General features: G+C 37.9%; 1 protein-coding gene across 50 annotated transcripts in view; it reads left to right on the top strand.

Annotated features, from left to right (window-relative positions):
• NEB (nebulin) overlaps positions 1–25,609 on the top strand; it is a 245,000-nt gene that overhangs the window by 37,128 nt on the left and 182,263 nt on the right. For all 50 annotated transcript variants that reach the window (XM_081578089.1, XM_081578080.1, XM_081578102.1 and 47 more), the window contains exons 25-43: positions 1,979–2,083; positions 2,734–2,841; positions 5,578–5,694; positions 7,650–7,754; positions 7,846–7,953; positions 8,048–8,152; positions 8,590–8,688; positions 9,959–10,063; positions 11,031–11,138; positions 11,224–11,337; positions 12,495–12,596; positions 12,696–12,803; positions 12,893–12,997; positions 14,110–14,208; positions 16,588–16,692; positions 17,269–17,376; positions 17,461–17,574; positions 21,202–21,399; positions 23,385–23,492. In XM_081578089.1, coding sequence (XP_081434215.1) covers positions 1,979–2,083; positions 2,734–2,841; positions 5,578–5,694; positions 7,650–7,754; positions 7,846–7,953; positions 8,048–8,152; positions 8,590–8,688; positions 9,959–10,063; positions 11,031–11,138; positions 11,224–11,337; positions 12,495–12,596; positions 12,696–12,803; positions 12,893–12,997; positions 14,110–14,208; positions 16,588–16,692; positions 17,269–17,376; positions 17,461–17,574; positions 21,202–21,399; positions 23,385–23,492 — 2,121 coding nt within the window. The remainder of the gene's footprint in view (positions 1–1,978; positions 2,084–2,733; positions 2,842–5,577; positions 5,695–7,649; positions 7,755–7,845; positions 7,954–8,047; positions 8,153–8,589; positions 8,689–9,958; positions 10,064–11,030; positions 11,139–11,223; positions 11,338–12,494; positions 12,597–12,695; positions 12,804–12,892; positions 12,998–14,109; positions 14,209–16,587; positions 16,693–17,268; positions 17,377–17,460; positions 17,575–21,201; positions 21,400–23,384; positions 23,493–25,609) is intronic.

The raw sequence follows: 25,609 nt of genomic DNA on the forward strand, positions 1-25,609 counted from the left end.
GATCCTTGCTGGTCATTAAAATTAATTCCCCACCTGTTCCTTTTTAACACTTTAAGGTATGGCTACTAGAAAATTTACCATGGTGACTTGCATTATATGCCTATTGGATTGCAACGTTCGGTTGGATGCAGAGACATTATTGAGTACTTTGAAAGTATTGCTAGGGCTGGGTTGCTTTGTAGAATAACAGTATTAGCCAAGGGAAGGAGGGCTGTGGATGAAGGTCGTCAGATTATCCACCGTGGTGATAATCATTCACCCCAGTCTTACCTGGATTTCCAAGTTCTTAACGGTTGCTGTGCATCCAAAATAATAGTCCCATTGGGAAGAAAACTGTGATGGGTAGCAGTTGATGTAACAACAAGCCATCCAATAAGAGAGGGAAAGGGGTGACTTAGATGTTGCTGCCTTTCTCTTGAAGTCTTCACCACTCTCAAGTTGCTTTGACCCATGTTTCAGTACCATCATTTGCCTTCTCTCCAAAAAGATAATATCTCCTTTATCTACGCTCTTTCATGCTTTAATCTCATAGCATTTCCTTGTCAAATTAGATTTTCCAGATCCATCCCTTTGTCTTCTAGCCTCCAGTTCATATGTTAACATAATGAACACATATCTGGGATGGTTATATTGCTGTTCCATTCTGTTTACCAGCCTTTCTTATCATATCTTTCAGAACCAATTCTCTCACCTATGTCTTTGTCCAGAGTCATCAAGTGCATACCAGCACCTCCTCTTGGCTTGGTGCATTCTGTAGAGATGTGTAGGCAGGCAGGGCTGTTTGTGTCCACCATGCACACTACCACTACTGCAGGTGGAGTTCTGTGAGCAACACTGAGCTTCTTGAAGTCCTGGAGCTTCTCTGCTTCCTTATAGACTCACAATAAGAAAGATACAAGATTTCAGGTTGGAATTTCCAGCTGACACTAGGTCTGCAATTGAAAGGAGAAACTGGGATCTAGAATGTTAACCTTTGAGAAGAAAGGATAATAGGGCATTAGAGAGAGGGGTAGATTTCCTTTAACTCAAATTCACTGGCTCTGCATCTCTCTCACCCTTGGTACTTGTTCTTTAAAGGCATTCCAGAAAACCACTTTCTTCTTTTGAAGAGTTTGAAGAATATGGTGGGGGTATGCAAGCACCTTAAGACCCACTGGTTATGTCTGTTGACACATTCTATCGTCCAAGGTGGGGAAATTGCTCTAACCCATCTCTGACTTGTGTCCCAATCTTGGGGTTGGCTGGATTAATTCCATTTCAAGAACAGTCAAGCCACAGTAGTCAAAAGATCATGGACTAGGTTCAATTTCCTGTAGTCAAACAAATATTTGTGAGGTAACTTCTGCATGCTGCATTTTGTGTTAGATTTTGAGGATACAAAAATGAAGAACATATACTTCCTCTCACCAAGGAGATTACAGTATAGGATTCAGGTAGTGTGGTGTTCAGGAGATAATATGGGGTAGCAGTTTCATTTTTTTATTGCTTGTCCGTTCTCATTAAATTTTTGTTAAGTCTAAACCAGAAAGTCTTATTCATTGGCCTACAAGCCAAATTTTGTTGTAGTGTTGCTGTCTGGATAACTAGAAGTTTCAGTAAAGCTCAGAAATTAATGGCTAAGTTCATCTGGCATGAAAATCTGGGGTTGAGTGCTTTTATTATATCAATAACAATGAATTACAGAAGGAAGATGCTTCTGACTTTGTCTTCCCTCAAACACCAGGGACCATCTGTGAGTCCTCTGTGAACTAAGTCCTTAAACTCAGCAAAGGGGAGATTGATACCTCTATGCCCTGCATCCACCTTTTTTGTGGGATAAGTAACACTATACTAGAAGATTTGAAGGCATCTATTAAGCACACAGGAAGGGCCTGGTCAAGATATTTTTGAAAGCTGACCACTGCCACTTAATTTGCTGCCTTATTTGTCAATCTCCAGATTTTGCTTGTCTTATTTTCTGTATTTTTTTCCATCCTAGCAAAAATACAAGGAAGACTATGAAAATAAAGTCAAAGGCAAATGGAGTGAGACACCTTGCTTTGAAATTGCAACTGCCAGAATGAACTCTCGTAACATCAGCACAGTAAGTAGGAAGGGATATCCATCCAAGCCCGATGTCCTTGGGTTGAGAGGTTGATTCTTTCCTGTTTGACGTCCGGCTACTTACTGCTCCTGAAATGGTACCGGAACATTTCCATCCAGATGACTCTTCCTGGGGGCAAAGCTGTGTAGGGTCCCTATTTAGAAAGAAATTCCACCATCTTTCCTTCCTTTTCCAAAGCATTGCTTTGATTTGATTCCATTATTCTTGCCTCATATTTCATTGGAACAGTATGGTTTCATGGTGAGTACAGATGAAAGAGGCCCATTTTGATTTGTTCCGTGTCTGGGCACTCGACCGGTACATTTATGAAACTGATTAGTCTCTCCCCAGATCCCCTCCCTGGAAAATGTAGAAAACCTCTTTTTCTTTTTTCTTAAGTTCTCTGCCTCTGGCCTTTGAGAGCTCCTTCTTTGAGGGTGTCTTTCCAACCTATTATAACTGCTCCAAGTTCCTGTTAAGCTGCTAGTGGCTTTTGTGATAGCATCATATTCTATAACTGTAATCTGACCCGCAGAAGCTAAGAGGACCATGGCTTTGGGTAATGTCTCCAAGTGGCCTCTGTCTTCCCATATAAGACTTTTGCGTAGTTGTTGCCACAGCAGTTCTCCAGCATGTTTCATGTCTTACAGAAAAAATACCAGGAAGACTTTGAGAATATGAAAGACCAGATCTACTTCATGCAGACCGAAACCCCAGAGTACAAAGTGAATAAACAAGCTGGGGTGGCAGCTAGCAAGGTATGGGGACATTCTCTGATTGATCTTGATATAGTCTCAGTGTGGGGGAATTTCTTACAACTCTTGCTTTTGTATATAATGGGGGGAAAAGGTTCTCATGGGAACAATAAGAAAATATTTGGGGATTATAATAGGGCTACCAATTATTTTTTAAAAATTGCCATGTAGGAGAATTCACAATACTCAGCTACCATCTTCAGCATTTCATAAACTAAAGGACCTTTTGATACCCAGAAGTAGAAAGGACAAAAGAACTTCTCAAGAAAAGGTAACTGGCAGCATTCTGGGAACACAGACACTCTCACACTTGCAACTACCATTATTTTTCTATTTCCTTATTAACTAGTGAAAATCTAGTCACAGACAAGACACATGAATCCGTGGATTTACTCATATAGTCTATAGAGTGACTTTGGTAACTAGTGTACTCCTAGGCATTCTAAAGGGGGCTTCCCTGGTGGCTCACGGGTCAAGAATCTGCCTGCATGAAGAAGATATGGGTTCGATCCGTGGGTCAGTAAGATCCCTTAGAGGAGGAAATGGCAACCCACTCCAGTATTGTTGCCTGGGAAATCCATGGACAGAGGAACCTGGTGGGCTACAGGGGGGTCCCACGGAGTTGCAAAAGTGTTGGACACACCTTAGCAACCAAACGGCAACAGGTGTTCTAAAGCACTAGAAAGAGCAATAGCTTCAAAGCCAATCAGATTTGATTATAAGCCTGGCGTTGGCTCTGCAGGAGGAGTGAAAGTAGGAAGATCATGTCACTTAGGAGACTATTTCAGGATCCAGGTGCAAGGCAGTGATGTTTTGGACCAGGAGAATAGCCTGAAAAGTGATGAGAAGTATTTCAAAATTAGAGCTGACGTGATTTGCTGGAGTTGAATATGGGATATGAGAGAAAAGTTTTGGTCTAAGCAACTAGATCGATAGGGTTTCCCTTGTCAAGATAGGGAAGATGGTGGAAGGTGTAAGTAATTTCTTATTGGAGGGGAAATATGAGCTCAACTTCAGACATGTAAATTTTGAGATGCCTTTGAGAGAGGTAAATGTCAAGTAGGCAGTTGATTATATGAATCTGCCATTGCAGGGGATATATCTGGAAAGTTTGTATAAACTTGGGCATCAGTAGCGTATGAATCATATTTAATGCCATAAGACTGGAGGCCATCAAGGGAGCGAGTGTAGAGAGAAAACTCTAAGGAGTGGACTCTAGAGTGCTTCCTTGTGAAGACATCAGTGAGATGGGGTAGAAGCAAAGTTAGGTAAGAGTGATGTCTTGGGAACTTGATGAAAGTGGAAGGGAGTGAGTAATTGTGTCGAATGTTTCTGAAGTGGGTTTATCAATGAATGGTGTCTGGTAAGCTTAATAAGAGCAATATGGTTGAGTGTTTAGAAAGGGTTTGTTAGTGAAAAGAGAGAAATAGAAGAATATGAGTGTACTTGACTCCTGAGAAGATAAGAAGAGAAAGGGGTAGTAGCTGATGGATAAGTAGGTGAAGAGGGAAATTTTTGAGGTAAGAGACAAAAATGCCATGTTTCTAGGCTGATAGAAGAAAATTCAAGTGTAGATGGAAAATGAGCTCATGTTGAGGAGGGGAGGGAGAGTGGCTGGAGCATTGTCCTAGAGTGAAAGAGAGGGGCAGGGACCTGGTGCTTAAGAGCAGGGGATGACTTTCCCTGAAATAGGAGAGGAAGCTGTGAATCCCAGATGCAGGTGGGGGGATAGTAGGTCTGTGGAATTTCCTTTCTAGTTGTTTCCATTGGTCATGGAAGTAGATAATTCTATAAGAGATTGCCTACATCCTCCACTTCTGAAGAACATCCTCTGTGAGTCCCCCACCTGGGCTGTAGGGGTGGTACATCTGTGTTTCAGTTGTGCATCTCCCGCCTTTGGAGACCGAGCCGATTGTTTTCTGAGGTTCATAAATATTGGCAGATTACCTAGGATTTCCTGAACATGTCTGTATTCTAAAAGTACTTTGCTTGCAGAAATAAATGGCACTGGGGCTTGTGGTCAAGGTTAGGATCAGTTTCTTTTTTTTTCTTCTTCCCTTTGGACATGCTTCTGAGGGGGGCTTCTGTGGCCTTACTTAAAGCTTCTGTTGGAGCTGGAATTAAAGGTGAAAAGTAGGGAGGGCAGAGGAAAAGATGAGGTTGTCACCATTTATCTAGCCCCTACTCCTTCCTCCTCCTCCCGTGTGTACATTAAATACGCATGTGCTCACACACATAGTCACAGATGAGGCATAAAAGGCTAGATTGATGATGCTTCTAGCTTTTTCTTTAAACATGTGTTGGTAGATAGGCAGCTGGAGGTTAAGAGCTGGATGAGGGTTCTGGAGCAGCAGGTATCCAGGACATGATACACTGTCATTATGATGATGTATATCTTTCCTCTATTTCTTTGTGTCTCTCTCTCCGTCCCTCCCTCCCTCTCTGAGGGTAGGGACCATGTGTTATTGTTTCTTGAAACTGTCCCAGAGCCAGGCACATAATCAATGCTCTATGGATACTTCTGAATGAATAAATGATGGGAAGAAAATATATCCTGAAAATATATGCATTTTCTCCACTGCTCTTATGAGTTACTATGAATAGTTTGTTTACAAAATGTCAAGCTGCCAGTTTTCTGAAGAGAAAATTGATTCATGGAGCTATGTCATAATATGTGTAAAAGACAACGAGAACAAAAGTGGCATAGAGTTACTTTATCACTTTATTTTACTCCCACAGGTAAAATACAAAGAAGACTATGAAAAGAATAAAGGAAAATCAGATTATAATGTACTTCCTGCTTCAGAAAACCCACTGCTGAGGCAGCTGAGGGCAGCAGGAGATGCCCTGAGTGATGTAAGTATAATCTTGTCAAAAGTTGTTTTTTTAACCTGAGCTGCAAGAGGGATGAAATTTCTCTCCTCCTATAATGACTAAATGCAAATGCTGCTGCTGCTGCTAAGTCGCCTCAGTCGTGTCCGACTCTGTGCGACCCCATAGATGGTAGCCCACCAGCTTCCCCGTCCCTGGGATTCTCCAGGCAAGAGTACTGGAGTGGGTTGCCATTTCCTTCTCCAGGGCATGAAAGTGAAAAGTGAAAGTGGAGTCGCTCAGTCATGTCTGACTCAGTGACCCCATGGACTGCAGCCCGCCAGGCTCCTCCGTCCATGGGATTTTCCAGGCAAGAGTACTGGAGTGGGGTGCAAATAGAACTTTGCAAATACTTGAAGGTTATGGGGTAGCAGTTTCCCTGGAGCTGTCTAACAACAGGAAGGCATTAGTGTCTCTGAGTATGATATGTGTCAATTTGGGGAGCCTGTGGACTAGTTCAGTGGGCAGGGAAATCCTCGTTCCCTTGAAACTCCGGGAGTCTGTGCCTTTGTGTGGGCAAAGAGTGCATTGTAGGAGTTGTGATTATCATGGAGGCAGAAGGAGACTTTGAGATGGAAGGACTAGGAGCTGGAGCCACTTAGTGCCCTACCCTTGTGTTCTTCAAGCCTGCTGCTGGAGAGAAGAAGGGAAATGTCCTATATTTCACTTCTCTCCCTAACCTCCACCACTTTCTACTCAGGTCTTGACCCCAGAAACCACCATTTGCAGAGAGCAAAACTGAAAAGATGCCTCCCTAAGTCTTCACAGGAATTTCTAATAGTGGAATATTAAGAGCTTGTCTAATCCACCATCTTTCAAATACACTAGATAAGTGAGAACTGGCCTGGCATTAGAAGACTCACAGCTCAAGGCCACTTTGATTATGTATATAAAGAGACTGAACATACTGTCAGTTGAGTTTTTCCCTTTCGATTAGGTAGTGTTAAGTTTCCGAGTATTTGAGATTATGTGTGGATTAGTTATCTTTGTCCCTTGAGTTAAATTAGCACCATAGATATGTGTACATGTGACCGAGGAGGTGGGGTGAGTGATGTGGCAGGTGAGAGGATAGAAATGAATCTGTTCAAATAGCTCTACTGGGAAATCAGTGCAAAGCACTGTTTCCTGAATGAAGATCATCTTTATTGAACATAAAAACCCAAGTTCAAATCCATTTTGTTGAAAAAGACAACAATATAAAAATATTAAAAATGAACAGCACCAGTATGTGTGTGTGTGACTGAGTCCCTTTACTGTCCACTTGAAATTATCACAACATTGTTAATCGGCTATAGTCCTAGATAAAATAAAAAGTTAAAATGAGCATGAAAAATGACAATGATCTGCTTTATCAGTTGGGCACTGTAAAATCCAGTAATGGTTAGAGCTGAAGATAAGTCTAGCAGAGGAGAAGGGTTGGTAGACTGTTTGTATATTCCTTATTTTTAAGATATACAGCCTGTTCATATAACAGGGAATTTCTCCTTGGTAGAAGGAGGAAGAGTGTGTATTTCTCTGTGTGCTAGGCTTTTTCCATGAAAGTTTGTTTTTAAAAAAATGAAAAATTTGCTGTCGCTCAGAATGTTCCTGTTTCTCAGGGCGTCATTAGTGAGGAAAGAGTATGTCAGTTGGCAGGTAGAAAAGGCGGTAAGTCAGAAATACTCCAGCACCTCTGCAACTAAGGGTTTGGTCTTACGCAATATATTGGGTTCTTAATTTTTGGAGAATATTAAAAATTTAGGCTTTATAATAATTGCTAATAGAAAAGGTTTAAATCATTCACAACACCCCAATGTGTCATTGTTAGTTTTAAGACAGTTGACAGGTAATATCTTTTTTTTCTTCTTCCTTTGTTTAGTGTTGGAAAATACAAGTGCAATAATAATCAGTGTGGGAGTGATAGGAACCTACTTTAACTGATTTTTTCTTTCCTTTAACAGAAATTATACAAGGAAAACTATGAAAAGACGAAGGCAAAGAGCATAAATTACTGTGAGACCCCCAAATTTAAGCTTGATACAGTTCTGCACAACTTCAGTAGTGATGTAAGACACCCCCCCACACACTTATTCCCTCCGTGAAAGTGAAGACCCATCATTTTGCCAATAAACAAATGATATATGTTTTGTCTTTCAGGCTAAATATAAAGATTCCTACTTAAAGAATATTTTGGGACATTATGTAGGCAGCTACGAGGATCCGTATCATACACACTGCATGCAAGTCTCAGCTCAGAACAGTGACGTAAGTTCTAAGGCAGTTTGACTTTCCAAATAGCACATTTTCAGGGCATGAGTACAGTGGTTGCATCCTTATGTCTGATTTCTTTTTCTTGTAGAAAAACTACAAGGCAGAATATGAAGAGGACAGAGGCAAAGGCTTCTTCCCCCAGACCATAACTCAAGAATATGAAGCGATCAAAAAACTAGATCAATGTAAAGATGTAAGTCTGTGGTATACACTATGAACATTACCAACCTCCACAGTATCTAGTGGTCAAGATATTTTTACAATTTTGGCACTTCTGCCAACAAATGTAAGCAGGAGACTGTAAGAAACACCATTTATTTTTTATTTAATTAAATTAAATATTTAATACTTAATAGATATTTTCCCTGTGGTCACCCATACGACTCAAGTGTTTATTCTAGCTCATTTTCCCAAAGAAAAGTAATCAGGAATTTGAAGACATCAAACAGTTTCCTATATAGATGTAAGAGCATCCCCCCACAAAACTAGAGTCTAATTAGAAAAAAATGTGTTTTATTTCCTACAAGTTACTTTTCTTTGGGGGGAGTGGGATATGCCAGCTTGGCCTATAGGCCAGCTCAGACTTTGACAAGTGATACTACACTAAACCTGATTTCTTTTCTCCCACAGCACACCTACAAAGTCCACCCAGATAAGACAAAATTCACTCAAGTTACTGACTCTCCTGTTCTGCTACAAGCCCAAGTCAATTCCAAGCAGCTGAGTGATGTAAGTTCTCTTAAATATCCAAGAAATCCAGTTTTGAGGGATGATATATCATAGCTCTGTACTTGAAATTCATCTATAAAAAAGGGTTTTTATCCTTGTCACATTTATTTTAAAAAGACTACGTAAGTTTTAACGAGCTTAACTTGTATACATTTGTAATCCCCTAAAATACTTAGTTAATTCCCTTGCCTCTTCTTGGGTGGATAACAATTATAATAAGAGCGTTGTAGAAGAGAAACTAAATGTAGCTTAATGTACTGGAGAGCACTTGAATTTGGGCGTCAGACAAAAGTGAAAGTGAAAATGCTAGTCACTTAGTTGTGTCCAACTCTTTGCGACCCCATGGACTGTAGCCTGCCAGGCTCCTCTGTCCATGGGATTCTCCAGGCAAGAATACTGGAGTGGGTTGCCATTCCCTTCTCCAGGGCATCTTCTCAACCCAGGGATTGAACCCATGTCTCTTCCATTGCAGGCAGATTCTGTACTGTCTGAGCCACAAGGGAAAACTGGATTCAAATTCTAACTTTGTCTTTTATGACCTGGGGGCCTAGGCAAGCTCTTGAACCTCTCCATACCTCACAGTTCCCTTTGATAATATGTGCTTGTTTTGAAGATGAAATGAAAGGAAATATGCTCATGGTACACATCCTGGCCCAGAGTAGGTATTCAGTACATGGGATTTCTCTCTTATACAAGCTTATTTTTGGGAAATGGAGTCTTTGAGATATGTTTAATCATATGAATTTTAAGTGTGAATTTTCAAATTTATGTTGAACTAAAAAAAAATGAAAATAAAAATAACTTGAGTAGATTATGGCCAGAAATGAAAGCTTCAGTTAGAGTATCCACAAACCATCATGCATGTGAGGGGACATAATCAGGCTTGTTAGAAAATATTCTCCATAGCGTGAGCAATGACAGCCGAGAAGAAGAAAGGATGACACTCTCAGAATCTACAGGACCAATTGTGATATTTAAGGAGGGGAGCTTGTGTGTAAGAAAAGTGGCCCCCTCCTTCCATTAGGTTCCTACCATGGTGCCAGATGTGATAATAGCATCGACAATCCACCACGGAGGTGCTGATGAGAAAGGTGGCCTACCCTCACTCTGGATTTCTCTTTTGATCATGACAACTCTGTCAGTTGTTATTTAACAAAATGTATTTTACATTTTATGAAATGTACTCCACATGATTTTTTCTTTTGTATTTTGTAGCAATTCTTCTGAATAGAGGACTAATTTGCTCATTTTTTCCCTCCCCCCTCCTCAGCTAAATTACAAAGCAAAACATGAAAACGAAAAGTTCAAGTGTCATATACCTCCAGATACGCCTGCCTTTATCCAGCACAAAGTCAATGCCTATAACCTGAGCGATGTGAGTTTCTCATGCACTATGCCTTCTGTTATATTAACAACTATGCTTTTACTTTTGAATTGCCTCATTGAATAAACATTTCATTGTTAAAGATGGGAATAAGGGTTAACATTTATATCATGTTCCCTCTGCCAGGGTAACTTTGAACTCCCCTTATAAAATGTGTGTAGCAATCTTGTAAGTAGCTTCACACAATGAGACAAGCTTAATATATTTTAGGCAACCCTCAAAATGTCACTGTTCATGTATGTTTAATCTCAAATCTTAATGTTAGTTCTTTTAGCCATATATTCTTTTATATTATACTATAATTTTCTTTCAGGACCTGATATTTAAGACACAGTTTGATTTCATTTATTTCTCAAGCCTATAATTTTCCTTATATCACACAAAAAATACTTATTTCTACATGTAAGAGAACTTGCACTGACAAAGATACAGGGTATTCAGAAGGCATAAGGTCAGGTATCCATTGCTATTTTTCATTTCCAAACTTAATTTTATACGAAAGTCAAGTTACCCATGAGGATTTCAATTTTTTCAATAATTCTATAAATAAGTACTAAAATCATCTAGCATCAGTGAATATAATGATTTGTAAAATAACCTTTTCAGGGAACTTTGAGATCAAATGAAAATGGTGCCTTTATATAACACTAAGTAAGTTAACTATAGATTATTTGTGCTACTCTGTAAAATATTCAGTGTTAGGAATCAAATAGTATTATGATAACTAGAATGAAGTTAATGTAATGAAATATTCTCATGGTGAGTAAAGAAGTTTAATCTTGGAGAACAGGAAGATTCATCTGAAGAATTATCTAAAATAAATTACTTAAAATTTCTTAAACAATGAAAATGGCCTATTTTATATTAAGACAAACTATTGGGTTACCCTTTAGTCTATAAAGTGTGATAACATGCATATCAGTTTTGCCCACTCCTGTGCTGAAATTTTTCTGTCCAGAATATTTATAAGCATGACTGGGAGAAGACCAAAGCTAAGAAATTTGACATTAAGTTGGACGCCATTCCCCTGCTGGCAGCCAAAGCCAACACCAAGATCACTAGTGATGTGAGTATGGCCTGGGCACCTGGGCAGGGGCTCCTCAACGATGCTTCCTGATGAGTGGGATCTGACTCGTGTGATGTCCTTGCAGGTGATGTACAAGAAAGACTATGAGAAAAGCAAAGGGAAGATGATTGGAGCTCTCAGTATTAATGATGATCCCAAAATGCTGCACTCTTTGAAGACGGCCAAAAACCAGAGTGATGTGAGTGCTTTTGTGAACCTGTCTTTCGATGTGGCTGTACTTACTGTTTAATATAAGCGTGGATGAGTCATTAGCCTAACTGAAATCTCAGATTCAGGATGACAAATCAAACGTTAAAACCCAGTGGTAAAGGATGATTGACTTCCTCATTCTTATGATGTCTCTGTACTTTGAGACACCAGAGAGTATTGTAAAGCTTCCCTTAATCCCTTAATGCCTTCTGTTTTATTAGGAGGTAAATTACACTAACAATACTATTTTCTTTATTGTTTTTTCTAGAAATGAACTCAGTGTCTCAGTATGTCTAAACACCTACTCATTCCATGCCATGACCTAACTCTAGGTACTTGACAAAAATAAATATAGAAAAATAAAAGGCAAGAAGTGAGAAAACCAGGCTACAGGCAAAGTAGGGAAAACTCAGTGAAGCTTAAGTATTTTAACAATTTTGTAAAATACTGATCTCATATTAAAGACTTAAAATATTTTATTAAAAATAAAACTTTTTTTACAAAAATTGCTTTTCTAATTCATAACAAAGAAGAAATATTACCTATTGTGTATTGTTTATAAATATTACTGTCTTTATTGAGGATATTTTTTGGATTTATTTATGGAAGAATTAAAAGAATGTGAAGAACTACATGATGCAGTCAATAACACAAAAAAGTCATATTTTGTATATCACTGTTATAAAGTAAAATTTAGGTTTTAATGATAAAAGCCAGCTTCCAGAGGTATTGTAAGATGTGTTTTTGTTCTACAACTGTGCCTAAGTATCGAAACTCCACTTTATACCTTTTACAATATTTCATACCAACTCTTAAAAAAATCATTTTCCTTCAAACACATTCAAGTGGGAAAAAATATTTTGAGATAAAAAGTTGCTTAGACAGCAGCATTGGTGAGCTGTGATTCATTCTGGCTGAGAAGTATTAGGATAAGTACTCTGAACATATTTATGGTTACTGCAGACTAGATCATATAAGGCAAGAGCCCCTACCATATTCATTCTGCTTTTCTGCTTTGTAGAAAACAAATGCTGAATAAATAAAAAATTTCCCTTCTAGTAAAGTATAGCAGTGACATGAATAGCTTCTATTCCATGAGATATATTCTTTTATTTTCTTTGTTTAATTTTCTTTTTCCTTTGACAGAGATTATACAAGGAAAACTATGAGAAGACAAAGGCAAAGAGCATGAATTACTGTGAGACTCCTAAATATCAACTTGATACCCTGCTGAAGAACTTCAGTGAGGTTCGAAAGGCCACAGTTACCCCTTGGGTTTGAGGGCTCTCCTCCTGTCTGATAAATAACTGTCTATTTGAGTTTGAAAACATATGTTTTCTTTTTCAGGCTAAATATAAAGATTCATATGTGCACGATGTTTTGGGACATTATATAGGCAGTTTTGAAGACCCATATCAAGTACACTGCATGAAAGTTTCAGCTCAAAACAGTGACGTAAGTTTGAAGACAGTTGTTCGTGCTTCTCAGTAACATTGTTGGGGATGATAGAAATCATGATCTATTTTTGTTCTTTCTCATAACAGAAAAATTACAAAGCAGAATATGAAGAAGATAAAGGGAAATGCTATTTCCCTCAGACAATAACACAAGAATATGAAGCAATCAAGAAGCTAGACCAGTGTAAAGATGTAAGTCAGCTGCCCTGAAGTTTTGAGATTGTGTTTGGCATTCTTGTGCCATCTAGTGGTCAATTCAGCAGTTTAAATGCTAGCATCTAATGGTTAGCAGATGTTAAATTTTATTTTTTGGATAGAATTGAGAAATATAAAAATTACTGTGAAGAAAATTATGTTACAAAATGATCTCAGGTTTTATAAACGTTTATTTCCACTAGTCTGTATATACATATATCTACACACACACACACACACACACACACACAACTTTTGGGGAAAGAGTGAACATGATGATTTGTAAGAGATAGGTGTGTATTTTACATGATGGGCTGGCATGTGCCTGACACTGTCCTTGGTGCTGAGAAAGAATAGGGGACAAGCTGGGCTATTTCTAGTTCAGTGTGCATCTGAGAAGGAGAGACAGATGCTAAAACAGACAGAGAACAAAGAACAGACAAAGAACATAGAAACTAGAAAGATAGAAAGATCAGAAAACTAAAGTGATGCTATAGGGTTAAAATAGAATGATGTGGGTGATGGAGACTGGATGGATACCATAGGTTGGGTGGTCAAGGAAGGTCTAAGGCAAAGACTGTATAGCCATGCCAAGATCCAGGGAAGAGCAGTGGGAACAACAGCTTGCAAAGAGACACACTCAGCATGTAAGGACTTGAAAGGATGAGGTAACAGACATATACCAGAGAAGGGACAGCAGTAAGAGGTAAAATGGTAGGAGGTGAAGGAGGGAGGTGAGTTCTGTAGGGGAGGGCTGGTAGGCCAGCGTACACTTTACACTGAATCCGAGTCCAGTGGTGAGCCATTGTAAGGCTTCCGCTGCTGCTGCTGCTAAGTCGCTTCAGTCGTGTCCGACTCTGCGCGACCCCATAGACGGCAGCCCTTCCGCAGGGGGAGGCTAATCTGGCTGTGGAATTGCGGCAGGGAAACCAGTTTGGAGGCAACTTCAGGAGAGAGGGAGATAGAGAGGAAGTGAGAATACATCAACAAAGTTTTCAAGAACAAAATGCACTCTATTTTTGGCTGGAAACTTTGTACATGTTATTGTGTATATGAACAAGAATCTAAAGAAACATGAAATTTTGATTAACAGACCTCTTCTTTTGTAGCATACCTACAAAGTTCATCCAGATAAGACCAAATTCACAGCTGTCACTGATTCTCCTGTGCTGTTGCAAGCCCAGCTCAACACAAAGCAGCTTAGTGATGTAAGTTCCCTGATTAATGCAAGTGTGGGTGACCCAGAATGCTTTGCTTATTGGACATCAGCATCTACATATTTCACCTTCATGGGCTCATCTATTGTTCCAATAATGTCACTTTTTAAGATATATTCAATAAAAGGCAAATGAAGCTGCTAGACTAAATTGTAGCCTCGGGAAGAATGATGTCAGACAATAGTAAGAATGACTAATAATTCTGCAATAACTCCTCAATTTTTAGTGGGAATTTGCTCATTAGGATCTCTCACATTCCAAAAATAATGCATACTAAAATTTCAAGGCAACTTAAATGACAACAACAAAAACAGCTACTTGAGTAGGTAACAAGGCAAAATTTTCCCATTCCTGAGTTTGCCAACAAGGCTTTCTTTACAGAAAGAAAAAGAGCACAGAAACAAGAAAGATGCCAGGCAATAATATAAAACTAATACAGGATGTTGATAATATAAATTCAAATCAGATGATGTGTGAGAAAGTGATGGGGGTGCACTTTGGATTAGGAAGTCAAGGAAGGTCTAAAGTAGAATGATCCAGCCATGCAGCAGTGCTTCTCAAATACTGATGTGTATGTGGGTGATAAATGGAGATTCTAATTTGGTAGGCCTGGAGGGACTTATATAAACTCCCTAGTCCCCACTTTGAGTATCTGTGTTCATTGCTCAGTCATGTCCGACTCTTTGGCAACCCCATGGGCTGTAGCCCACCAGCCTCCTCTGTCCATGGAATTCTCCAGGCAGGAATACTAGAGTGGGTAGTCATTCCCTTTTCCAGGGGATCTTCCCAACCCAGGGATCAAACCCAGGTCTCCTGCATTGCAGGTAAATTCTTTACCAACTGAGCCACTAGGGAAGTCCTGAGTAGACAGGTGTGAACACAGATAAATCCTGAGGAGTAGCATGTGCTCCTCAAGACAGGACAATGTAATGTTCCATTTGCCCTACTTAAACATGGTTTTTAGTAACATGAATTATCTCGTGCAGTTGGTAAAGAAAGGAATGTCTACCATTTTTCTACATTCTACATACATGCATTAATATATGATTAATATATATTAATATATGATTTATATACATTACTAATCATATTAGTGTTATTAACATATATCAATATATTATTATTAATGAAAATATATTAATATATTAATCAATCATATTACTATATGATTAATTTGTTTTTCTGACTTGCTTCACTCTGTATGGCAATCTCTCGGTCCTACCACATCTCTGAAAATGGCACAGCTTTGTTCGTTTTTATGGCTGAGTAATGTTCCATTATATATATGTACCACATCTTCTTTATCCACTCCTCTGTTGATGGACCTTTAGGTTGCTTCCATGTCCTGGCTGTTGTAAATAGTACTTCCATGAACTTTGGGATGCATATATCTTTTGGAATTATGGTTTTCTCCATAACACTGTAAGGCAATTTAAAAAAGAAAAGAATGATGTCAATGTAATCCAAAAGACATATTGGTTCATGTGCAACTTTTCCCAGCATATTAATATTTTGTGCCCCAGTAAAGGACAACTAGCTAACATTGGGCTTCCCTGGTGGCTCAGCTGGTAAAGAATCTGCCTGCAGTGCAGGAGACCTGGGTTCAGTCTCTGGGTTGGGAAGATCCCCTGGAGAAGGGAACGGCTGCCCACTCCAGTATTCTGGCCAGGAGAATTCCATGAACTGTTTAGTCCATGGAGTCGCAAAGAGTCAGACACAACTGAGCAATTTTCACTACTTTCAAATACTAATAACATCAGTGCTGCAACTGAGCTTGGCAAGCGGCAGAGGAATGTAGTCTTGTGCATGGTGCCCAGGAACCACCGTCTCTTCTCGTTGTCCTGGTGAGGTCAGGGGTTCTGTCTTGAAGGATCTGAAATGCATGGTTCTTCTCAGTGCATTTGCCTTTAACTCCAAAATTCAACAGCCTCATTCCTTCTTTACACTCTCTTCCTTCCACCTAATGTCACCTTTTAAAAATTTCAAATAAAGTCCCGTATCTTGTACTTTTGGTAAGAATTTATGTATCTTTTAAACTGTTCTAGCGTTCTATTTAGAATTATCATTTTTGTCAGTGCTCCGATTACATAAATTTTAAGTGTTCATGTTCTCAAGACACACCCCAGAGGACAATGAGATTCCCATATATACATTGTGATGGCATTTACAAAATGATAACCCAGAGTTGTTTTATACCAGCGTCCATGAAAGAGAAAGTGAGAGTCTGGATCCTATGCTGGATTTTGACTGGATAGACTATTTCTTTGAGTCATAAAAAGGATAGTAGCGACTTAGCTATATACATTCTTCTTTATAAACTCAAGGAAGTTCCTACCCTGAACTGTTTGGCTATTTTCTATTGCTTTTCAGCTGAATTACAAGGCAAAGCATGAAGGTGAGAAGTTCAAGTGCCACATACCAGCAGATGCTCCACAGTTTATACAACACAGAGTCAATGCCTATAACCTGAGTGATGTGAGTACCATACATGTTGGTGTATGCATGAAGAGGAAATATTATGAATGCTTAAAAAGACCAGATAAGGAGTTATGCAAATAAACAACTGTTAAGATGCTTGCCAGAGTGCTAAGTGGAGCTTTTGAACTTAAATGCCCTTAAGACTCTCTGGTAGCCATTAGATTTCATTTTCCATAATCTCTGTTACTATCAGAAACATTCTTTCAATCACGAAGCCCCCTTCCTCCCCACCAATCCCTAGAGTTTCACAAGATCTCTCATACTCTCATAAGGAAATTTCACATTTCCCCTTCTCCAGTTTGTTGCCACGTTATATTACCCTTTATGTATGAAGATAGCAGAGTCTTTAGAAAGTTTACAGAACACTGGAAAGAGTATATTATACTTATTTTGTGGTGGAGGAAAGAAGCCGGATGATAAATAATAAGCTATACTCTCATTTGGTAAATATAGCATTAAATAGGTAAAATAAGTCTCTATATGCAAAGTTTCAGTCTGTTTTTAAATTTTTACTGAGTTAATCTGTGTTAGATATTGTTCTTAAAATTCCTGTGCTGAAATTTTTCTGTCCAGAATATTTATAAGCATGACTGGGAGAAGACCAAAGCTAAGAAGTTTGACATTAAGGTGGACGCCATTCCCCTGCTGGCAGCCAAAGCCAACACCAAGATTGCTAGTGATGTGAGTATGGCTTGGGCACCTGGGCAGGGGGTCTCAACAATGCTTCCTGATGAGTGGGATCTGACTCGTGTGATGTCCTTGCAGGTGATGTACAAGAAAGACTATGAGAAAAGCAAAGGGAAGATGATTGGAGCTCTCAGTATTAATGATGACCCCAAGATGCTGCACTCTTTGAAGACGGCCAAAAACCAGAGTGAGGTGAGTGCTTTTCTCAATCTATCTTATTTTTAGTATTGTGTGCCAGTTAATATGGCCAAGGATAGTAATGTAAAAGGATTGCATCAAGTTCATAACAACAAACTGCTGAGCAGAACTTTAAAAGTAGAATCATTCCCCAAGTTTTTGTACCTCTCATGTTTGAGGAGAGAAATTATTTGTACTTGATTACCATTTCACTTTGAAAGACCTATGTGCTCATATTTAGTAGAATATTGAGTATAATTTTTAGCATCATTTGGAAAACATTAAGGTATTTTCATATTTTCTAATTGAAAAATAACTTTTAAAATTATTAAGTTTTAAAAAGTGGCCTTATTTTGAAAGAAAAATCATAAGTCAGAGATAAAAAAATCTTAGTATAGCGAACTTTGCTCTTTATTGACTTTAGTAATTAGTATTGGCCTAGATCTAAGAAAAAATACCGTTAATTATAGTTACATTTGAGAATCTGATAAAAGATTTGGATCATCTTTTAGAAGAATGGAGATTTTTTTCATACCTTTACCTTTCAGAGAATTCATGGATTCCCTAAATATTGCCTTTAGGCCATCTATCATCTTCCAGTTAAAATTCTTAGCATAGAGAGGCAAACATACACTATCATAAATTATAATATACACTATATTTTAAAATGCTTAAAGAATCCTCTAAGAGTGGTAAGAATGTTCAACATATCTTGAAATATTAGTTTTTCATGATGAAAGAAAAAGGTGTTAATATCTTTTGCTTTCGTTTTAACCATGTGAAAGGGTGAGATTAGAGCATCCCTCCATAAACAAAAATAAACTCAAAATGCATTAAAGACCTGAAATCATGAAACTCCTAGAAGAGAACCTAGGTAGGACACTCTTTGACATAAATTGTAGTAATATTTTTGGGGCTCTGTCTCACAAGGCAAAAGAAATAAAAACAAAAACAAATGGGACATAATTAAACTTAAAAGCTTTTGCATAGCAAAATGAAGAGACAACCTATGAAATAGAAAATAATTTGTAAATAATATAACTCACAAGGGGTTAACATCCAAAATATATAAACAGCTCATACAGCTCAGTATCAAGGAAACAATCCAAAAAAATGGGCAGAAAATTTGAATAGACATTTTTCCAAAGAAGGCATATACGTGGCTAACAAGTACATGAAAAGATGTTCAACATGGTCGATTTTTGGCAGAAACCATCACAATTCTGTAAAGCAATTATCCTTCAATTAAAAATTAAATTTAAAATTTTAAAAAAGGTTCAGTATAGCTAATTATTAGAGAAATACAAATCAAAACAACAATAAGATATCATCTCACACCTATTAGAATGCCTATCATCAAAAAGTCTAAAAATAACAAATATTGGCAAGGATATAGAAAAAAGAGAACTCTCCTACACTGTTGGTGGGAATGTAAATTGGTGCAGCCATTATGGAAAACAGTATGGAGGTTCCTTAAAAAACTAAAAGTGGAGCTACCATATGATCCAGCAGTCCCTCTCCTGGGCATATACCTAGAAAAGAGGAAGACTCTAGTTCAAAAAGACACATTCATCCCAATATTTGCAGCAGCCTAATTTACAATAGCTAAATATGGAAGCAACCTAAGTGTCCAACAAATGAATGGATAAACAAGATGTGGTATATGTATACTATTGAGTATCACTCAGCCATAAATAAGAATAAAATTCTGCCATTTGCAGCAGTGTGGTTGTACCTAGAGAATATTATGCTTGCAAAATAAGTCAGAGAAAGACAAATATTGTATGATATCACTTGAGTGTAGAATCTAGAAAATAAAATGAATGTACATAACAAAACAGAGATAGATATAGAAAACAAACTTGTAGTTACCCATGGGAAGAGGGAGAGAGGGGCAAGATAGGGATAGGGGATTAAGAGATACAAACTGCTTATGTATAAAATAGATACACAATTAAGATATATTTTAGAGCACAGAATTATCACAGTTATAGCCATTATCTTGAACTTTTAATGGACTGTAATCTATAAAATTACTGACTTACTATGCTGTCCACCTGAAACTAATATTGTAAATCGACTATACTTCAATTTAAAAATATAGCCATTTGGAACTTTGACAACCTTTTATATGTACAGACAGGTGTGAGCTGGTTTGAATTTGAACAGAGAGTTAGAACAACATAGTTGAGGGAATTCCCTGGTGATCTGGTGGTTATGACTCTGTGCTTTCCCTGCCAGGGCATGAGTTTGATCCCTGGTCAGAGATCTAAGATCAGGTAAGCTGCGTGACCAAAACAGTTTAGTCAAAAGCACTTCCACACATCAACTGCTATTACAACATTGCTTTATCTGTTTATTTCTAATAAAAACAAACTGTATTTTTTTCAGTGTTCTTGCATGCCAGCAGAAAATGGCCATATTTTATCATCATAAACCAGGGCCTAGATTTTACAATTAAGAGATATATTTATTCTATGAAACTGACTACCCATGAAAGATTAAAAGGAAGATTACATTCCTTAGTAAAGCTAAAAGATCAGATTATTTGCAGAAGGAATTCCTACAGGAACTTTATAATGCACATCCATACTTGCTAGCTTGGATCACTGTCTTAGCACTTATGTGATTATAGGGAGATATAATGGGTTTAGAATTTTCCTAAGGGTACTGGGCCAGAATTTTTCTCTCTGTTAAGGTAATTGGTGAGCAAACACGATGAACCTGGGCTTTGACCTAATTAGCACCCTCTCCAACCATTCCAGAAAACCAGCCAATGAAAGTTTCTTCTGAGGCCCAGTCAGGACATCTGGTTTATGAGAACACTGTGCATAAAGACCAAGGTTACTTTCATGGCTCAGTTTCATAAATTTTTCTCCTTTGAGATTGTGTAGCTGCTGAAATCTGAAGCTTCTTTTAAATTGTAACCAAAATTAAACTTAGTATGAACAAAAACCTTACAATAAATAAGCTCCACTGAGAACCCCAAAGGATGGCATCACCGACTCAATGGACATGGGTTTGGGTGGACTCCAGGAGTTGGTAATGGACAGGGAGGCCTGGCGTGCTGCGGTTCATGGGGTCGCAAAGAGTCGGACATGACTGAGTGACTGAACTGAACTGAAGTAAAATAGTCAGATTGAAAAATCTGTAACTGTTCATTTAAAGATGACTTTAGAAAAGTCAAGAAGTCAAGTGTACAGCCGTATTTACGAAGTAGTCATTTTATACAATCAGAAGTATGAAGTGATTGTCGTATAATTTTTGACAATTTAAAAAATACTTCTTTAGTGGAAAACTCTTCAACGGTTATTACCTTGGTAGAAATAATGCTTATTAGTGGTCCTTGAAAAACCCTATTTTAAAATAAAATAATAGCTGGCTGAAGCAGAAACTGTGGCCCATTCATAATGTCTGACAGTTCCTCTTTGATCTAAAAAAAAAATTTTGAGAAGATCTGTCCAAGTATGATATGGGGGGAGGTGTTCAATAAGGTGAAACATACCAAATTTTAAGAAAAAATCACAAACTAGATGTTTGGGTCTATATCTCTAACTTGTATTTATTGCTTAATAGAGATCTCTGCTTTTCTGCAAATCTGTTGAAGATTTGTATTAATAATTGGTAATTTCTTGTTCACAGCGTGAATATCGTAAAGACTATGAAAAGTCAAAAACTATCTACACGGCACCTCTTGACATGCTCCCACTCGCTCATGCTAAGAAATCTCAGGCAATTGCCAGCGATGTGGACTATAAGCACCTCTTACACAGTTACAGCTACCCGCCCGACAGCGTTAATGTGGACCTTGCTAAGAAGGCTTATGCACTGCAGAGTGATGTGAGTAACCAGATTTTCTCTATTCCTGCTATTTCAGGTAGAAACTGAGAAGGGTTCCTAAGCTTAGTGATGTTTTTGGCAATTCTCATAAGTGTCTGCACTGTCTTCTGTATGTAGCTAATATGTGATGAGAAAATGATCCTGGGGATTCTAAGAGAGCACACTTCAGGGTTAGAAAGGCCTGGGGCTGGCAGGCACCCCATCACATTGCTTTTGGGAAACTAATCAACCTTCCTGAGTTTAGAGTCCTCCTTATAAAATTGGAATAATACAAAAGAACTGTTTTGATTATTTAAATGCGTTCAAAATACTCAGCATGGTGCCAGGCCCTGGTGAATTCTCAATAAACATTTGCTAGTACTATCATCACCATTAGCATAATTGTCACATTCATCAGTCAGTAATTTTTTGTATAGGTTGCTATCTTGTCTGAAAATAAAATGTATGATTTATCATATTACTTTTTATAATAGCTGGGTTTTTTCCTGCAGATCAAAACTTCTTTAGGCAAATCGATTTGTCTGAGCTATACAATTGAACACCTTGTCCTAACGATTCTATTTTTTTTAATGGTAAAATATGCATAACATAATGTTGGCCATATTTACCATTTTTAAGTGTACAGTTCAGCAGCAGTTAATTGTTGTAAAATCAATCTCAGAACTTTTTCATCTTACAAGAATTAAATCTTATGTACATTAAATAATTCCCCATTTCCTCTTCCCCTCAGCCCCTGTCAACCACCCTTCTACTTTATTTGAGAGCTGGAATACTCTAAAGATCTCATATCAATGGAATTATGCAGTGCTTGCCTTTTTCTGATTGGCTTATTTCACTTAGCATGATGTCTTCAAGGTTCATTCATAGTGTGTGTGTCAGAATTTTTCTTTTTTGAGGCTGAATAATGTTCCATTTTGCATGTATATATGCTATTTGGTTTATCCATTCATCTGTCAGTGAACATTTGGGTGGTTTCCACCTTTTGGCTATAGCGAATAATGCTACAATGAACATGGGTGCGTGAATATCTTTAAGATCCTACTTTCAATCCTTTTGAGTATATACACAGAAGTAGAATTTCTGGATGATAAAATAGTTCTATTTTCAATTTTTTGAGAAACTGCTATACTATTTTCTATAGCAGCTGTACAATTTTACATTCTCATGACTAAAAATTCTATTTTATGCATTATTATCCTTTAGTTTGTTTCATTTTGTTATGTTTCTTCCTCCCAAATAAATCACAGTTTTCTCAAAGGCAGGAACCAATGGTTTCTTGATTTTTCATTCCATTTAAAAGGCTCCCACTGATCTAAATTTTGTATCTAGAGCATATGTTTTAGGTATCATCTATAGCCAGACAACAAGAGTTGGTTAAGAGTAGGTTATTATTTTAATAGCATCAAGTAACTGTCCCCCAGATAGGTTCAATTCCAAATGATAACTGCTCTCCATAAGCAAATTATTGAATACAACTATTTTTAAATGCATTGTTAGCTAATGGAGAAACACTCTTAAGCTGACCATTACACATGAAGGCAATGTGTGTAAACACTTAGTACAAATAATTACTATCAAGTCTTATCAGCAAATGAGCAAAATTATCCATCTTCAATATGGCCTTCAGTGACATAGAAACACAATACTAATGTTCTAGTGAGCAAACAGATCTGATGATCAAAATATAGCAGTTTCATTTGTTCTTTGAAATATAGTTTTGAGTTTAGCGTTTTCCCGATTGCAATTATAATTCTGCATACTTGGGAAATAAGGATGAAGGAGAATATATGCCAACTAGAAAGAACAGTGAAAACCTAAGGACTGTTAAAATCTCTCCCCAAGGAAATGTTTAAAATAACTGCAATGCATGGAGTGAGGAACCTGGTCAGAAATCTTACAAGCATTTTGGGGGGAAAAATGTTAATGATTTTACAAATAAGGATGGCTCTGAATAAAGAAGTGTAACTTTTCTCTCCGTGTTCTAGGTGGAATACAAAGCTGACTACAACAGCTGGATGAAGGGTTGTGGCTGGGTGCCTTTTGGGTCCTTAGAAATGGAAAAGGCAAAGCGAGCATCAGACATTCTGAATGAGGTACAGCCATCACCTCTCTGTGTGTCACAGAGACAGAGTTGTGAATGTGTTGTGTTAAACCCCCCCAAACCACGGGAAGGGCCTCCTTTACCACTTCATTTTCTGGTATCGTTGTTACAGAAAGAAACCAAATTATCATGTGTATGCATTATCTCAGTAGGTAATTGTACCCCTTCACATCACCAAAGTCATTTATGTTAACCATTTATGGCAGAAATATCTTCAACAACTTTATCGAGGTATAGTTTGCATACCACAGAATTCACATATTTTAAATGTATACCTTGACAAGTTTTATTAAATCATATAGTTGTGTAGCCATCCCCACAACCAGATTTTTTTTTGATGGTAAACGCATCTTTATTTTTCAGAAGCAAGCTAGTAAATGAGTAATATACTTTGAAATACATAAAACAGGAGTGAAATCATCATGGTCAAGGGAGGCTGGACTGGAAGTTCGGTTAGGTCATTGGATGTATCAAGAGATGAGTTTAAGGTTGCTTCAATTTTGGCCTTGGGTTTCATGAGATTCCCCTTACTAGTTAGGAATGGTTTTAGCAGCAGGAAAAAAGAATATTTGAAATTATGGAGGCTACTCACATACTTTGCCTTCAAAATAGTTAGGAGGGAGTTGGCTGCTGGCATATATTCAGTGATGTCAGACCCACAATTGAATTTTAAGATGCTAAATTTTTCCCCCCAAAATTACCACACCCATTTTCAACACCAGACAATTACAGATCTTCTTTCCATCTCTATAATTTTGTCTTTTCCAGAAATATCTTTTGAATCAGGATTCTTTCACTTAGCATAATGTTTTTGAGGTTCATCCATATTTCTACATGTGTCCAAAATATGTTTCTTTTTATTTTTTTATTTTTTTATTTTTTTATATTCTCTTTCTTTTTTTTTTTTTTATAAATTTATTTATTTTACTTGGGGGCTAATTACTTTACAATATTGTAATAGTTTTTGCCATACATTGACAAGAATCAGCCATGGGTTTACATGTGTTCCCCTTCCCGAACCCCCCACCCACCTCCCTCCCCCTCCCATCCCTCTGGATCGTCCCACTGCCCCGGCCCCGAGCCCTTGTCACATGCATCGAACATGGAATGGTGCTCTGTTTCACATATGACAATACACATGTCTCAATGCCATTCTCCCAGAACGTCCCACCCTCACCTTCTCCCTCAGAGTCCATAAAATTGTTCCATGCATCTGTGTCTCTCATTCTGTCCCGCATATAGGGTTATCGTTACCATCTTTCAGATTCCATATATATGCATTAGTATACTGTATTGTTGTTTTTCTTTCTGGCTTACTTCACTCTGTATAATGGGCTCCAGTTTCATCCATCTCAGTAGAACCGGTTCAAATGTATTTTTTTTTAATGGCTGAGTAATATTCCATTGTGTATATGTACCACAGCTTCCTTATCCATTCATCTGCTGATGGACATCTAGGTTGCTTCCATGTCCTGGCTATTGTAAACAGTGCTGCGATGAACATTGGGGTACACGCGTCTCTTTCAATTCTGGTTTCCTCGGTGTATATGCCCAGCAGTGGGATTTCTGGGTCATATGGCAGTTCTATTCCCAGGTTTTAAGGAATCTCCACACTGTTCTCCATAGTGGCTGTACTAGTTTGCATTCCCACCAACAGTGTAAGAGGGTTCCCTTTTCTCCACACCCTCTCCAGCATTTATTGCTTGTAGACTTTTGGATAGCAGCCATTCTGACTGGTGTGAAATGATACCTCATTGTGGTTTTGATTTGCATTTCTCTAATAATGAGTGATGTTGAGCATCTTTTCATGTGTTTGTTAGCCATCTGTATGTCTTCTTTGGAGAAATGTCTGTTTAGTTCTTTGGCCCGTTTTTTGATTGGGTCGTTTATTTTTCTGGAATTCAGCTGCAGGAGTTGCTTGTATATTTTTGAGATTAATTGTTTGTCTGTTGCTTCGTTTGCTATTATTTTCTCCCATTCTGAAGGCTGTCTTTTCACCTTGTTTATAGTTTCCTTTGTTGTGCAAAAGCTTTTAATTTTAATTAGGTCCCATTTGTTTATTTTTGCTTTTATTTCCAATATTCTGGGAGGTGGGTCATGGAGGATCCT

The sequence above is a fragment of the Giraffa tippelskirchi genome, chromosome 3, assembly GCF_054371585.1.
Source record: "Giraffa tippelskirchi isolate mGirTip1 chromosome 3, T2T-mGirTip1v1.2.pri, whole genome shotgun sequence".
NCBI classification, from domain to species: domain Eukaryota; kingdom Metazoa; phylum Chordata; class Mammalia; order Artiodactyla; family Giraffidae; genus Giraffa; species Giraffa tippelskirchi.